At 38.3% G+C, this 16027-nt stretch overlaps 2 protein-coding genes across 2 annotated transcripts; one reads left to right on the top strand and one right to left on the bottom strand.

The window, feature by feature from the left end:
- The first annotated feature begins 1555 nt into the window (after positions 1-1555).
- LOC149019305 (putative serine/threonine-protein kinase At1g54610) lies at positions 1556-10151 on the top strand. The gene is made up of 8 exons (XM_089153330.1): positions 1556-1823; positions 2003-2521; positions 2644-2928; positions 3003-3320; positions 3874-4101; positions 8683-8783; positions 9219-9336; positions 9563-10151. The coding sequence occupies exons 2-8, from the start codon at positions 2141-2143 to the stop codon at positions 9875-9877; spliced, it is 1746 nt and encodes a 581-aa protein (XP_089009456.1). The 5' UTR covers positions 1556-1823; positions 2003-2140; the 3' UTR covers positions 9878-10151.
- Positions 10152-10908: 757 nt separating this feature from the next.
- LOC149019304 (CHY-type/CTCHY-type/RING-type Zinc finger protein) lies at positions 10909-15031 on the bottom strand. The gene is made up of 12 exons (XM_089153331.1): positions 14787-15031; positions 14619-14706; positions 14462-14518; positions 14330-14362; positions 14157-14234; positions 13987-14030; positions 13827-13867; positions 12619-12701; positions 12418-12509; positions 12244-12313; positions 11741-11782; positions 10909-11378 (listed from the first exon to the last, which is right to left on the bottom strand). The coding sequence occupies exons 1-12, from the start codon at positions 14834-14836 to the stop codon at positions 11247-11249; spliced, it is 810 nt and encodes a 269-aa protein (XP_089009457.1). The 5' UTR covers positions 14837-15031; the 3' UTR covers positions 10909-11246.
- Between the last annotated feature and the right edge of the window lie 996 nt (positions 15032-16027).

Raw genomic sequence — 16027 nt, 5'->3', positions numbered from 1 at the left:
GGGCATATCTTTCTATTATCTATTATTATGTATAGACAAATCAAAATCTATATTGTTATACGTGATTTGAATTCTTGTATCCAATTTTGAAAATTGACTTGCTCCAATATATTTTAGTGGATGATCCAAATGATCTATTCTGTGATGGAAGCAAAGGGTCTTTGGTTGATCAGTCGAATTGATTGAAATTCCATATGTTTGTATCTTATTTCTCTTATAGAGTCATTATGAGATTTCATTTTGGCAGGGAGAATTATTAGAGATTTTTATTGTAATCTTTTTCCTACATAGTGAAAGTTTTTCTTCACTCATGGACATACCAGATCGTTTTGATGTGTGAACCACATTAAATTCTTGTATTGCTTCCATTTGCTTTTCTTTTTTGAAGTGAACTCTTTAGAAACCATATCAAAGCCACTCAAGATCAACTTATTGACCACTCAAGATCAACTTATTGACATGTCTACATTGGATCATGAACTAAGTGAAAGACCAACTCCTTATAGTATAAGATCAAGAGTTTAGATCCCCTGGGGCCATGGCAAAGCCCCATCTTATATTTACATTACATCTAAAAGGTACCCCTCGATAGAGTCCAAATCAGTTCGTTCAGGGAAGAATAATGTGCCTCCCTCACACTTCAAACCACACAGTAGGGTGTAGGACTCATGTGAGACGCACTAAGATTTTCATCTTTGATTTTTTTTTTCTTAAACATTTATAGGTAAAAACCTTCCAGTATTGTATGTCTCAAGAGTATTAGGCGACCACATTGTTTTGCCCTAATGGGGAAGTGATCCAAACTCGATGTTGTTAAGGTGCGCATAAACTAGTTCCAGTGAACGCAATTCTTTAAAGAAAAAGAAAATAAAAAAAAAAAACCTATTTTTAATAGAAGGAATAAAGTTAGCCCATGATGCTGATGTGGATAGAATCTCACACATCATTGGGGCGGCACGAAGGGTGAATTCACCTACATGAGACCCACGTAGAAGGGGGAAAAGGCTGAGTGGAGTTGGAATTTTCCTCTTGAAAAAACAGTCACCAAATTAATAAAACCCAATTTTAAATGAAGTGGGTGGAACATCGGCATCTAAGCTTTAGCTCTTTGTGACTTGTTAGCCAGTCCATGTATTTATTTACACTTTAAAAGGCATTTCTCTCAGGTGGGCTTTTTTACCTTCTAGAAACTCAATCCTACTTCATTTACTGGGCCGCTATCCAAAGCCCATTATCATTTTTAAAATATTAACTCTTTAACGGAACGGCGAAACACTTCAACAGAAAACATTTATCTATTTCCGAACTATCCCCATCACCTCAGTTACTTCTGCCATCTTGTGCCGTTTCGAAGAAATCGAATCCAATGCCATTTTACCACGTGGAGGCTACTTCCGTAATTATCGAGCAATGTTTTAGATGACATGGCAAGTCCAAGCGTGTCTGATTTGACTTTGTAAACTTTGTAAAGACTTCGGGATGGACAAAATTGGAATTTCAGCATCCCAATATATAAAAGGAGTGGTTGGTTTCAGTAGTAAGCTTTTACGTCGTTTTTCCGTTTGGCGGAGTTAGAAACTTAGAAGTTAGAAAGCGAAGATCTCTCACAGGGAAGAGAGAGAAAGACAGCTTTTGAATCTTTTTTTTTCTTCTTTCTTTCTTTCCTTCTTCTCTACTATATGTACAGAGACGAATATCTTCAAGTGTGAGAAGATCTAATGAGAGTGGGATCGAATGAAGGAGAACTACAAGCGTTCTCTTTCTTCCTATTCTCTGTTTCACTCTGGTCTGCAACTTTATAGGTGGATCGCCAATCATAGAAAGTAAGCTTTTTTACTGTTTCGCTTTTCTTTTTTTTTTCCTTGTATTCTTTTGAGTTTTCGTTGGTTGTTGACTGCCATAAATTGTGGCAATTTCAAATGATTACTGATTTTGCTTTATTGGAGAAAAAGTTTGGTCTACTGAATTAGGGTTTTATGTTTCGCGCCTTTTTCTTTCTCAGCTGCTGGATGATTGGGATGATCGGAGCAGATCTATAGGGTTCTGAGTTGGATGGTGTAGCTGTTGAATGATCGGGAGGGAGTGGAAGGAGAGGACGACAGTAGAATATGTTGGGAAATGAGGTTTCAGTATAGGAGAGATGGGTTGTGTTCTTGGAAGAGAGGTTTCGTCCGTGGTAGGTTCGGATGTGAGGGAGAAAGAGAACGAGGTTGTTGAGAGGGAAAACGAAAGAACCTTGCCTGTTCAATCGGGGAAGAAATTGCAGGTTTCGCTTTCAGCGGTTGAAACTACCGAGGTTCCGAATGGGGAGAACCAGAAAGAGGAGATTCAAGATGGAAGTCAACGATCACGAGGGGAAAGGCGAAGGTCGAAGCAGAATCCAAAACTGAGTAATCTACCAAAGCATGTACATGGGGAGCAGGTTGCTGCTGGGTGGCCTTCTTGGCTGTCTGCTGTTGCTGGTGAGGCGATCAATGGTTGGATTCCTCGCAGGGCTGACACATTTGAAAAGCTCGACAAGGTAAAGTAGTCGCTCTCCCAACCCTTCCTTCACACCCCCCCCCCAAAAAAAAAAAAGAAGAAAAAAAAAAGTCGGCTAGTTTATTTTCTTGATTGTGATGCCGTTACTCTCATATTTATTAGATTGGGCAAGGAACTTACAGCAATGTGTACAAAGCTAGAGATACTTTGACGGGGAAAATTGTTGCCCTAAAGAAGGTCCGATTCGACAATTTGGAGCCTGAAAGTGTGAAGTTTATGGCTAGAGAAATATTAATCCTACGGCGACTCGATCATCCTAATGTTGTGAAGTTGGAGGGTTTGGTGACATCAAGAATGTCTTGTAGTTTGTACCTTGTATTTGAATACATGGAGCATGATTTGGCTGGACTCGCTGCTAGCCCGGGAATCAAGTTTACAGAACCTCAGGTTAGCTTTGCTTTGCGATCGGTAAACCTTTTGAGTACCCTCAGTTTCTTACTTTCTATTTTCTTGGTTGGCAGGTGAAATGTTATATGAACCAGCTATTGTCAGGACTTGAGCACTGTCACAATGGTGGTGTATTACATCGCGACATCAAAGGGTCTAATCTTCTTATTGACAATGAAGGAGCACTTAAAATTGCTGATTTTGGGTTGGCATCATTTTTTGATCCCAATCGCAAGCAACCCATGACTAGTCGGGTTGTCACACTTTGGTATAGACCACCTGAACTTCTTCTTGGGGCTACCGATTATGGTGTAGGTATAGACCTCTGGAGTGCAGGCTGCATCCTAGCTGAGCTATTGGCAGGGAAGCCCATAATGCCAGGACGTACAGAGGTCTGGTGTTTGCACAACGTTGAACTGTCTGAGTTTGTTTTTGTAGCTCTATCTCCAAATCTTTCCTTTCAAATTTCACTGGGAATATTAGATGCTTCTGCTGTAGAGTACCATATACTTTTCCTCAGAACGTAAAGGAATTTTTTCGTAAAGGAATTTTTTTCTTTGATTGGTGAGTAAAAACAAGTTAATCAGTCAAGATGCAGAGTAGTGTTTTCTGGTTTCAAATGGATATAGTATGATAAGACGTAGTGTATCCAATTTTTGAATATGGTGAAACGTTGAGATTAAATGTGGGCACTTGTATCTTGAGATGTACTCTACTCCATTGGCAGGGAGTTCTTAATGACGCGCACATTTGTTTGCTAGGAAATGTTCAAAATGTCATATTAGCACCGACTTAAATGTGATGTCACATACTCTTGACATCCAGTTCTTGTCTTTTGTCTAGTTTGTGTTGAACGGGTTTCTTACCTTCATCTAAGTATTAAGTGTATGATCCTATTAAAATATCGGACTTGTGCCAGTGACCTTCTACCCTTCTAATATTTAGGTTGAGCAATTACACAAGATTTTCAAATTATGTGGCTCCCCAACTGAGGAATATTGGAAAAAGTCAAAGTTGCCCCATGCTACTATATTCAAGCCTCAACAACCATACAAGAGATGCATTACAGAGACTTTCAAAGATTTTCCACCATCGTCACTGCCATTAATTGAAACTCTTCTTGCTATTGATCCGGCTGAACGTTTGACTGCTACGGATGCATTGAATAGTGAGGTAAGTTGACATTTTCTCAATTTTTCTTTCATATTTACTCCTATGTTTTGTTTCTCAGTAGGTATGGTTATGCATGCAGCACCTACTATGTATATTATTGTCAGTGTTTTTGAAAGCTAGTCAATCAACCCCTTATCTTTGTTATAGGCTTATAGCTGCATGTTTGGCTTCATTAGTCTTTGAGTTGTCAGAAATGCTATAATGAATATGTTGTAGTTTCCTAAAATTCCTTCAGTGCATTTGTATTTGTTCAGTTTAGCGTGATGTGAATGCTAGGACTTTATCCTCCCTTCAGAAGCATTTCTTCTCTTGTTTCTCAAGCATTTGTTCTCTCTTTGATATCTGTCGTGTAATGGCTATCTTTGTTTCGTTAGAATATTGCTCACTGGGTTGGTAAGTATTGTCACTGGAAATGTATCATCTGTCTCTCTTCTAAGTACCTGGGACTTTTGCTGAGGTGGAACATGGTAGCTTACATGAAGGCATGAAGCTATATCTTTCTCCAGCAGTGCATGTGATTTCTTCTTTTTCTTCACCTTTTCTCTTATGGTTTACTTTTTCGGTAGATTATCTTTAGATGCTGGGGATAGACAAGCAAGACACCAATGAAGGTTGTGGAAGTTGTCAAATTCATATCTCTTTGATGCCATATTTGATGAATTTGTACTGAATTCTCCTTGGTTTTGGATTCCAAGCTGCCAGGTAGTCTCACTTGATCCGGCAATGGGAGGGGTTGGATCACTCACTCTAATGTATTTCTTAGAATAGTTTAACACAATAAAGGGATCAGAATCCCTGTAGCTCATATTAGAAAAGTTAGTTGAGAGAGCTATATTAACACAAATAATAAATAGGGATTTTGTTCCTATGACAAATCTTGGCCTACCAAGATCATCGGCAACCAAATTAACTATCTCGGTCTCAAATCAAATAAAATTGAAACAGAGGAGATCACATAACTAATCTAATGGGCAACATGAGAAGTCTCTATGGCTGATGCACTATCTGTTTTAACACATTTTTACACCGGGGATAAAAAGAAAATGAAATTCATGATATGCAGCATCTTGAGGAATCAGCTAATCACATAGGTGAATCACTCATGCCATGATGTAATTGTAAAATTTTCTGATTGCCATCTTTAGGACAGTGCTAGGAAAAAGTAACTCTGTCCTACGAGAGCTACCTTAGATTTATATATGATGTTCCACCTATTTCCCTGGGGCCAGCATTGGCCATGCTGCCATCAGAATTAATTTGGTCACACCTACTAGGGGAAGAGAAGGAGGTGGCCATCTGTGGACAATTTTAAGCCCAGAACATCACTTATGGGGCTACATCCATTTATTGAGTATGAACCTTTGAAAATCCTGCATGATAGGAGCCTTGTGCATGTATGCCCGCCTATCCTTGACATATCATCATTTAAAAGTGAGACCTATTTTCTTGTATGCTATTCTGTATCTTTACTTAAAAGTATATAAAAAATTGATGCCTAAAAAATGGATTAGAACATAGATCAGCTGATATGTTGGGAAAATATTACATTTTTTTATTCATGAATGAGAAAGGAGAAAGCAAGTGACGGCTTTGAATGTTTTTAACATGTGATGTTACTCGTTTTGTGCGTTGATAGTATCTAATGTGAATCTTTTGGATAAAATAGTAGCTAGTGTTCTGGTTGTTGTAACATGTCTAACTCTGTCCACAGGACATTGTTGAACTTGTACATGTATGGCATTTATTATTAGTAAACTAATAAAGTAAGGCTGTCGACTGGCAGTCTAAGTCATTCCTCTCAATCAAACATGGTATCAGATGAAGAGAAGAATAAAAGCACAGTGACATACCGGCGAAGGAACAGAAGCATACTTGAGTCGCTTGAGGGCGGAAGAAGACTGAGCTGAGTGACACTCAGCCACAGTGTGAGATGAAGAAGAAAAGAAAGGAAGAAAAAAAACACAGCATTAGTTGGTGGAGGAGGAAGAGAAGCAGATATTGAGTTGCCGGAGGGTGGTATAGCCACTGGGATTGTTGGAGGTTGGGAGAAGATGCTGGGGTAGTTCGTTCTTGACTCTCGCCTATCTCTGCCTTGAAGTCCCCCCCATCTTATTTCTCACTTTTCACGAATTTTTTTACTTTTTTTTTTCCCAATTAGAAAGTCTTTATGGTCACATGTGATACATTTACTGTTGTAACATGTACCATCAAACCAATAGGATTGCTAGGTGGGCATCAGAAAAACTAGAGCCCAAAAATAGAACAATAGGTTATGTAGCCCTAGATTGAATATGATCAACTAAGGGCCACATTTCCGGGATCTTAAATGAAAAGGTTAGGGATTTTGGGTTAGTTTACTCGGGTACATAAGAACATAGGTTATAGTGGTTGCGTGGGGATGAAACTTGGAGAGAATTCAGGTAGTGGTGTATGTCTTCATCCCCTAAGTTTGGGACAGTTTTAATGGTGAGATTGGTGTAGGTCGAAGTTTGATATTTTTTGGGGTGTACAGAAATTCAAGAAAGAGGGTTTAAACCTTGGATCTTGGATGGTAATTTGATTGTACTCTTGATTGAATGGAGGGAATGATATGTATAGGTCTAGGATGGATTCCCAATGGATCCTAATGGTTAGTTTGGGCTGGAGATAGGTTTAATGGTTAGGTTTATGGAAAAGAGAAATAGAAAGTTCAGCTATTTTAGAGGATTAGAAGAGAATCTTGCGGACTACCGATTTGAAGAACAGCAGGCGTAATGCTTGAAGAAGACCTTGACCAGCAATTAGATGGAGAAGAAATCTCATAGGAGAGACAAAAATTAGAAACAGAGGCCAAGGCCTAACCCAATCCTTGACCACTAAAAATAGGAATCTTTACTATACTAATTAATTGATCCCGCTTCACTACTTTCTGCCTACATTTAAGGCCCATCAAATTTGCCAATTACAAATTAATCCTAAGGAATCAAAGGCCGAATACATAAACGATCCAGTTCTGGATTTGTTTCTAAGGAAAGAAGCCCAATTTGGTCATGAATCTGCGTCAGTAGGTCAACAAAGTATGCCTTACATGCATTAAAGCATCCCATGACAAGATGTTAAAACACTGGCTGGACACCTAAGTGACGCCTTGGCAATATGGTCAATGGTACACTTTTCTTCTGGTGAATTGGGAGAAGTGTACATGGAAATTCCTCCTGGTTTCTCATGTCTGATCCAAGGAAAGGTTTGCAGGCTCAGGTGAGCTTTATATGGGCTAAAGCCGTCACCTTGTGCTGGTTTGGGAGATTTCACAAATCTATGGTGTCTATAGGTTGCCCAAATTATGGTTGACTGTTGCAATTCTCATTGTTCATTTTGATGACATTCTAGTTCACTGTGAGACATGCATAAAATTCTTGTATAAAGGCTTAACTTTTTTAAAGAGTTTGAGATCAAAAGCCTAGGTAAATTGTGTTATTTCCTCAGTTTGGAGGTTGCCTACTCCACCTAGGATATTTTCTAACTCAATGGAAAAATACTCTTGATTTTCTGTCTGAAATATGGATGCTGGGTTCCAAGTCTTTAGATACTCCTCTGGAAGTAGATGTTCGTCTTTCTGGTAAGGTTGGTGATTATAATGGATTAGGGACAGTATCAGCAACTGGCAGGGAAGCTAGTTTATTTGTCCCACACTTGGCCAAACAATTCCTTTAATGTTAGTCTGGCAATCCATTATATGCTTGGTTCTCAATCTTTACATTTAACAGCCGTGTCATGGATCTTACACTACTTGAAATCTGCTCCAGAAAAGGGAATCCCTTGTTCTTTTCTTGCCCCTATATAAGTTGATGCCATCACTGATGCTGATTGCAGTGGCTCTCTAGATGCTGGGTGATCTAGCATGGCTTTTATGGTACTCTGGCAGCCTGGTTACTCGAAGGAGTAATAAGTGGTCAGTTATTGCTCATTCTAATGCTGAAGCTGAATTTTGTGCCATGTCTTGTGGCATCTGTGAATTGATTGGCTTTATCTGGACCTTCCTGTTTCTGTTTTTATGATGCTTTATTGTGACAGTAAGTCACAAGGAGTGTTGGTCGTAATCCTGTTCAGCACACAATTGCGTGAAGCATTTGGAGATGGATTGTTACAACATTAGAGAAAAGTTAGTTCAAACACTGATTTCATGGTTAAGTAGGAAATCATGAGATCAGCGACCGTATCTTATTATGTAGTGCCAGGTTGGCATGTGTGACATCTATGCACTTAAGTTTTGGGGGAGCTGTGTATCATGTGTGTAACATGAGGTATAAGGGTAAATCTGTCCTCAGGGCATTATTGTATATGACCTATATATCATTTATCGTAAACACGGTAGGGCTGTTACTTTTTTAGTCAGAAAGGGCTCAACATGGTAAAAACGAATCTGGTTGGATAGTATATGACTCGGCTTGTTTATGCCTTCCAAACAAGAAATTTTAGTTCCATGCTTATATCACCAGAAAATCTATGCTTGCTGTCATGTGAATGTTGAATACCATTGTACCATGTTTTCTATAGAATATCATCCCTTCAGTGAACCATGTGGTTTTTTTTTTTTTGTAGTTCTTCACCACCAAACCTTATGCATGTGAGCCTTCAAGCCTTCCAAAATATCCTCCAAGCAAGGAGATGGATGCAAAATTGCGGGATGAAGAATCTAGAAGGTATTAGACTTAAAATTCTAGTTGAAACATGCATACTATACTTTTAATGTGAGTCAACAGTAATTTTGTTTCTTGATTTGTAAGAAAAAAATTGGGCTAAAATTTTCGAATTGTTTCTCAATTCATTTGTATTTCTGTAACTGAAATGTTTTTTGAACTGTGAGATTTCTTTCTATTTCAAGATATGAAAACTATGTAAATAAGCAAATATGAGAGAGATACACGAGCCTACTGACTCTATTATGATATATAGAGTTAAGGCTTTAAGGGCAGCATGGCATGTATTTGTTGTGGCAAGTTGGATCTATAATCCGGGCCTTCCTCTGGGGGTTTGCATTTTTGAGACTTTCTTTAGATTGAATCTATAGATATGTACGCTACTTGTTTGATTTTAATTAATAGTGATCTGATTCAAGGATTGTGGTTATTTTTTAGGCTGAGAGCTGCTGGAAGAGCCAATGGTGATGGTGTGAAGAAAACTCGTATACGTGATAGACCTGTAAGAGCGTATCCTGCTCCAGAAGCCAATGCTGAGCTTCAAGCCAATCTTGATGTATGTCATTTGCTGCTCTTCCACCTTTTTTTTTCAGCTTTCCATTATGATGTGGTAACATCTAAAAAGAAATTGCTAAAGAAGTTTCCTCATCTAATTGCAGCTTTATCTTGATTATGGTTTGCTGGGTTTTGTGATTGTTGTTTTTCTGTGATTTCTTTCCACCATCGCATCATTAGGGCAAATGCCTGATTCTTTTTCGAATTTCTGTTTTCAATCCAAACAGAGGCGGCGGCTCATTTCACATGCAAATGCTAAGAGCAAGAGCGAGAAGTTCCCTCCTCCTCACCAGGATGGAGCACTTGGCTTTCCTTTGGGTACTTCGCACATCGATCCTTCCTATGACCCTCCTGATGTTCCATATAGTTCCACCGCACTATCATATCCGAAAGGGCCAATCCAGACTTGGTCTGGTCCGTTAGTGGATTCTTCTGCTGTTGGTGCTCCGAGGCGTAAGAAGCAAAGTGCTAATGATGTGCGTGCATCATTTCATCCTTCAAAAGCACACAAAGACAAGCGTGGTAGTCGTGCCAAAGGGTAGAAAACATCGCATAAAGATTTGCCTGAATGTTTCATGTGCTTGAGACTTGATTCGTTTGAGTTCTGGTATAGCTCAAAAGGATGCTTATACATTCTTAACGCATCAGAAAGTCATAAAGCCCAAGGCTTTAACATTTTCGTTCCTTTTTCCCATTCTTTTTTCCCCTAATTGTTTGGGTGAGAGAGGGTGGTGGGGCTGAGAAAGAAGAATTGTCTGGCTTTATTACAGGTCAGGATATAAGCTTCCTTTGTTTATGTATATCTTTTTACATTATTTCATACCTTGTGTTTAGGATCTGAGTACTGGACCTACTGGTAAGTTAGTGAAAAATTCAATAAATATGTTTCTAAACAAATTCTTATGTTGTCGACTTTCTGATGTTTCCTACAGATGTTACTTGTATAGTTGTATCTTCTTCTTTTTCCTTGCAGGCATGATTCTCATTGCACTGCATTTGCATTAGAAAATGTCTCCCAGCAGGATCATAGAGAAAGTTGTATTGTCATTTTGGATACATGGCTAGTAGCCTTAGTTACAGCTCTCATCTAGCGTCTGGATATTAATTTGATTGGTGTTGTGAAAATGACCCTTAACCAGAAAAATTAAATAGAAACCCTTATCTATATGTACCGACGAATGCAGTATGGTTGTTCATCTATTTTCCGAGCCTGGAGACAACCTGCAAGAAAATGACCTTCAGTAGTTTGGGCTTTGGACAGCTACAGGAATAACAGCAAATGCCCAGAGAAGTTTGGATAACGTTTATGTTCCTTTTGGTATCAAATTTCCTGGACACCAAAAGTTTAGGACGTACGAGTGGGGAAAGAACAATCTTCGCTTTCCTGGAGTTTTATATTTTCCGTTGTTCAGTCAAGGAAAAAGAGGATCAAAGCTTCCGACACAGTCTGTTAGAGAGCTTTTTCAAACCCCCAGCCCCTCTCTAAGAAAACAGAGAACCACCAACACCACTGAAAAAAGAATCAAAATAAAACCCGAAGAACATTCTCCTCCTCCCCCCACCCCCAACCAAAAAATAAAAAATAAAAAAAAATTGCATTTTCTTAAGCTTTAAACATGAACTGAAGAATACTTTAAAACTTTTGAACTGAGGAGATCAATATTGATCCATTAACATATCACTAATTACAGTTCTTTGAAGATGAATGACAAGCAATGGTATTGGTATGGTAATACACAATGTATGAACTTAATGACATAAAACCACCCAAATACCAACAGGACCATTTAGAGCTAAGTCTGGATGAAGCCTACAACTGATCATCATGTGGTGACTCCACCTTTGGCTAGCGAATGAAGAATGTATTGCTGCTCCAACAATAAACAATTGAATCTTCCAATGAAAATAATGTCAGCTCGTCACCGGAGAACTTGGGGGTGATATATTGCGGGTATTGTAGGAATTGCAGTGAATGCATTTATGCCCAATTATGTGAAACAATACTTCAGCAGTGTTATTGCAATCATTACAGAGGATCCAAACCTGCAACAGAAAGTCACTTCTCTCGTTATTCACCTGGTATGTGTAAGAAAGCAGAATAACAAACCTCAGAATTGCCAGTCAAATGAGAAAATGAAAGGAATCAGCACAATCAGTGCGACTAATCTTAGATTGGTTGTGCTGATTTCCATCCAAAAAAGCCGATTTAATTCAATTCCAACATTCTAAACCATGTTATAAAGGGTGATGTCTTCAGTGCATCACCATATAAATATAGCACAATATTTTCTTGTTGGTACATCCCTAAATAAAGATGAATAATATATCCATATGGAGCAGGATATCAAGGTATTCAGAACTGGCATCCAAGCTTGCATGATAAAATAATAGCAGGAAGTAAGCACCTTTCTGTTCCGATAATCTTCGGGCATGATGGTAGCCTGAACCTGAAAAGGTGGCAATTTTACACAAAATTTATTATACACATTAAATTGGGCAACAACCCCAAATATCAAATGCCCCATAAAAGAAACCTTCAGCTAATCTGTCAAGATAATGAACAAGAAAAAAACAAGAGGTTTAACCTACACAACCAGAAGTGGAATATAAATAAACCCTAATCCAGACTAGATGTTTAAAATGTTCTACACTACACAACAACCATTCCAAACTTCACATTTCCCGAGTACATGATGGATGTTAAATACAATAGCATACCCCTGTTGATTTTTAAAATGAAATGCAACCAAAACTATATATTAATAAAAAGGTTCTAATTGACCACAAGTTTAAAGTTAAATAAGGTTGGAGAAGATTATTAATGATTCTGTCAACCATATACCGACACAGAAAATATGTCTAACCTTCCAATATTTTACAAAAGCTAAAATAATCAAGAAACCCATACCTCCTCATCCATTTTACTCCAGACACTAGACATGTCAGTGATCGACTTTGAGCATATGGGGCAACAATATCTGGTTGGCAATCACAAAGCTACTTAGAGCCTAATTGTACAAGTCATAATGTCACCATTAATCAGGCCTTCATGAAACTAAATCAAAATATTACTAGAACTTACTGGTTATGCTTTAGCATCTCATAACAACATTCACTGTGCATCGTGTGGCCACAATTCATAACTGTAGTTTCTTTCAGCGAGTCAAAAAGATACTGCCACATAATGCACCACAGCTAAAAGTAAAATGACTTGAAATTTTCAATCAAGGGAAAAAAAGAAAATTTTAATCAGGGAAAAAAGTAAGTAGATAAGGAGTCAAACCTCACAACAGATAGGACACTGGTGTTGCATAGAGTTCTCCACACACAAGTGATTATCGCGTAGACTAACCGCATAGCAAGAACCTGTTTGTCCAAAATATATTAAGATAGGGAACCTGAAAGTTACATAAGAGGATTACACAATACACAAAGTGAATCCAGGAGTAATGACAATGATTTGTAGTAGCTGGGCTGAACTTGATATACTTGGGCATGGAGAGCCTTGGTCTGTTGTCATTAGTCAGCAGACTAACTTTTGCTTAGTCAATGGATAAAAATAACTTGCCGAACCTAGTCAGATTATCATGAATCTAAGTTAGTTACCTCATTCAGTTTTCAGTTGATTCTCATGTTTTATTTATCAATAAAGAGGGAAATGGATAGAGGAAATGTTACATCAGTTTAGGATCAGATAGAATTTTAAAGATTGAGGTAATCATGTCTCTAATTTCTGAGAAAATATTGAACCCAGCAATTAACTCCTAACAGCAGAGTAATGTATGTTATGAACCTTTTGAGTTCACAAGAATGTATGTACCCACAGAAAATGTAAGATGCAAATTTATAGTTCAATTGAAAGTTGAAGACTTGGCAGTTTTGGTCTTAAACCTTGATAAAAGATGAGATTGGTAGGTGTGCTTGATATTTCTATCTATTCTAAACACATGAACAAAAGTTTGGATGCATACTAATAGATATAGACTCAGTAGATGTAATTCCTATTTGTAAAGCACAGCACAGAAACAGACGAGCTAAAACTGCTACTGTTTGTTAATCAATCATCCCAAGCTCTAGGGAGCTAGAACTATCACCTAAATAGTCATCAACTTTCAGCAATCCTGAATCCAACAATAAACAATAATAGATAGAACAAACTGTGAAATATTTAGAGAAAGGGAGAGGATGGATGTGCTAGCACCCTATGGACGTGTCACTCTCTTCCTTTGAAATGACTCCTTTTACCCCTCAAAAGGTGGGGTTGGGGGGTTGGGGGAGATGATCATAAATTGGGTGCTACCATTCTGGACACTACTAAACTACCCAGCGTTTTCACTAAGAAAAGTTAAGAAGGGTTGCTTTCTTTTGTCTTTAAGAGTTAGGAAAAAGAAAAACCCATGAAAACTTTATAGCATCCTGACTTTCCATTTACAGTAACAAAGAAAGCTAAGGAAAAAAGTAATGGTTAAGGGAGACTCAAGTGATGCATACCACACTTCTTGCAGTGAAAGAAATTTTCGCGGCCACCAACTCTGTCCAAGTTATCAAAGACACAGATTAGTATCCAACTTGGCTACTGGAAAGAACATCAAAAACTGGAAGGGGAGGGGGTGGAAGAGCAGAAGGTAGCTGGACGTGGCTAGTTATTCACCTGCAAATCCCACAGTCATCACAATGGAACTGCTTTTTGCTAGTCTGCCACAAAAGGAAATGAAAATTATCAGATTAGCTAGACAAACACAATGGGTTCTAAGTGAGCCAAAACAGTTAAAAATAGGGAACAAAAATCGTAAAGCAGTATAAGAAAACCACTAATCTCACATCATCATCGAAGAACTTGCAGACTTCACAGAAGTATTCGCCCATATTGACACCGCAGTTAGAACAGACCCTAGCAACCTGAGGCATCCAGAATCCAACTATTAATGTCAGAGAACAACAGAAAAGAACCAGGGTAATGAAACTATAAGCTCAAATGCAACAGCGGACCTCACCTTCTGCTCAGTCTCACAAACTAGGCAAACAACCTAAAAAAGAATTCACCCACCATTCGTCATCAGTTAAAGCTCGTATAATACATGAACGCGACAAAATTGAATTAAATGGGATTCAGAGTCTTTAATTACTTGCTGAACATGTTGCCTAACAAGTTCGTGGCGATCTTGGGGGTCTTTGAGAGTGCTCTGATGAGACCAAAGAGAGAATGTTCGTAACGATTTCGAAGAACCCAAGAAAGAGCGAAAGATAAAAAGTATAGTAATTACTAATTAGAGAGTTTCTGACCATATCCTCGTTGTGACAGTGACGGCAAGAGAAGACCTTGTTGCAGCAGGGAGCACGAATCTTGCATCTCCTCCGATAATGTTTGCATCTGAATGATCCAAAACCAAAAATATCAATACATGAATCAATAAAATGTTAAAAAGAGCGAGAGGGAGAAAGAGAGGGTACCCATATCCCATCTTCCCGAAATCCAGACGTTGATTGGGAGTGGCTTCCATTGTTGAGACGGAACGAAGAGCAGAGAGAGAATCTGGGTAAGTAATGGTAATGGTAATTGTGGGAAGGAAGGAAGGAAGCCAAAGTTGCTTATTTGGGAAGATGGGAGAGGGAAACTCTCAAAAGGAACCCAAGATGGAGAGATGTGCTTAACCCAACCCTTATTTATAAGGTTTTGCTTATTAGCAGAGGCCCTCTGTGTTCCCATGATTATATGTTTTTTTTGGTCAAAACAAAGATTTGATGAAATACTGAAGATTACAGCCGGACTTATATCACGTGCATTTCGAACAAATAAATGAATATCTATTTTCTTCTACAAAAAAAAAAAATGAATATCTATTTTCTTGTAAATATGTGAACGGATTGATTAGCATCGGAAAATAGATCGGATAAATTTCCAAAATAGTCATGACCTCATGTCTTTAAATGATTGCCCTCATGGGCCTAATGGGTGGTTTTTTATAGAAAAAATTCCAAATCTAGCCCAATGGACACTACCAATGAAGGCCTAACTTGGCAGCCCAACCCCACAAGTCTAAAGCATTTATATACTGTCATTTACAAGGTTTAAAGTATCGATATCGAGTATCGTATCGGTCAGGTGATTTTAAGAGACGTATTGTCCTATATTGAGTAGTGCATCGCTCTGGCTAATGAATTTTAGTGTAATTCAATGGAGAGACTTATCGAGATGTATCATATCGGTTGGGTCAAATATGGATATGTATCGGCTAGTATTGTATGGTATTGTGAGATAGTTAAATAAATGACTCATTTATACTCGTTCTGCTATACATAGCAATGTAGTAGAAAAGGGTGACGTAGTATCTGTAGCCTATCATTTGGTATCTTGCAATCCTTCATCTTTCGCTACTAGAAGTTGCTTGCCCATCTTTTTCCTTATTTCTTATGTAATTTTGATCACCCTGGTAGCTTTCTCTCTCCCTTTCTTTATATATATTTTGGTACAACAGGACTTTATTAAGCCGAGGGATTGGGATATTAATATATGCCTCAGCGAGAGTTGAACCCACCTCTTCATTAAGAGGATTTTTATTCGCGCTTGCGCGGATATCTGTCTGCACAGGCGCACGAGTGTGACATGTTTCTTCAAATTTGAGAAACCGTGGGGAGGTACGAAAAAAAATTTATATATAAAAAGGTTTTAAAAAATATAAATTGTCAGTTTG

This window comes from Hakea prostrata, chromosome 4, assembly GCF_041222555.1.
Source record: "Hakea prostrata isolate BN-2017 chromosome 4, UWA_Hpros_2, whole genome shotgun sequence".
Classification (NCBI taxonomy): Eukaryota; Viridiplantae; Streptophyta; class Magnoliopsida; order Proteales; family Proteaceae; genus Hakea; species Hakea prostrata.
This window is presented reverse-complemented; position numbering and strand designations above follow the sequence as displayed.

Coding starts and splice junctions, on each gene's coding strand:
- LOC149019304 (XM_089153331.1), bottom strand. CDS start 14,836: ATGGAAGCCACTCCCAATCAACGTCTGGATTTCGGGAAGATGGGATAT. Junction 14,707..14,786: donor TTCGGGAAGATGGGATATGG/GTACCCTCTCTT, acceptor TGGATCATTCAG/ATGCAAACATTATCGGAGGA. Junction 14,235..14,329: donor TTTGTGAGACTGAGCAGAAG/GTGAGGTCCGCT, acceptor TGGATGCCTCAG/GTTGCTAGGGTCTGTTCTAA.
- LOC149019305 (XM_089153330.1), top strand. CDS start 2,141: ATGGGTTGTGTTCTTGGAAGAGAGGTTTCGTCCGTGGTAGGTTCGGAT. Junction 2,522..2,643: donor CATTTGAAAAGCTCGACAAG/GTAAAGTAGTCG, acceptor CATATTTATTAG/ATTGGGCAAGGAACTTACAG. Junction 8,784..9,218: donor CGGGATGAAGAATCTAGAAG/GTATTAGACTTA, acceptor GTTATTTTTTAG/GCTGAGAGCTGCTGGAAGAG.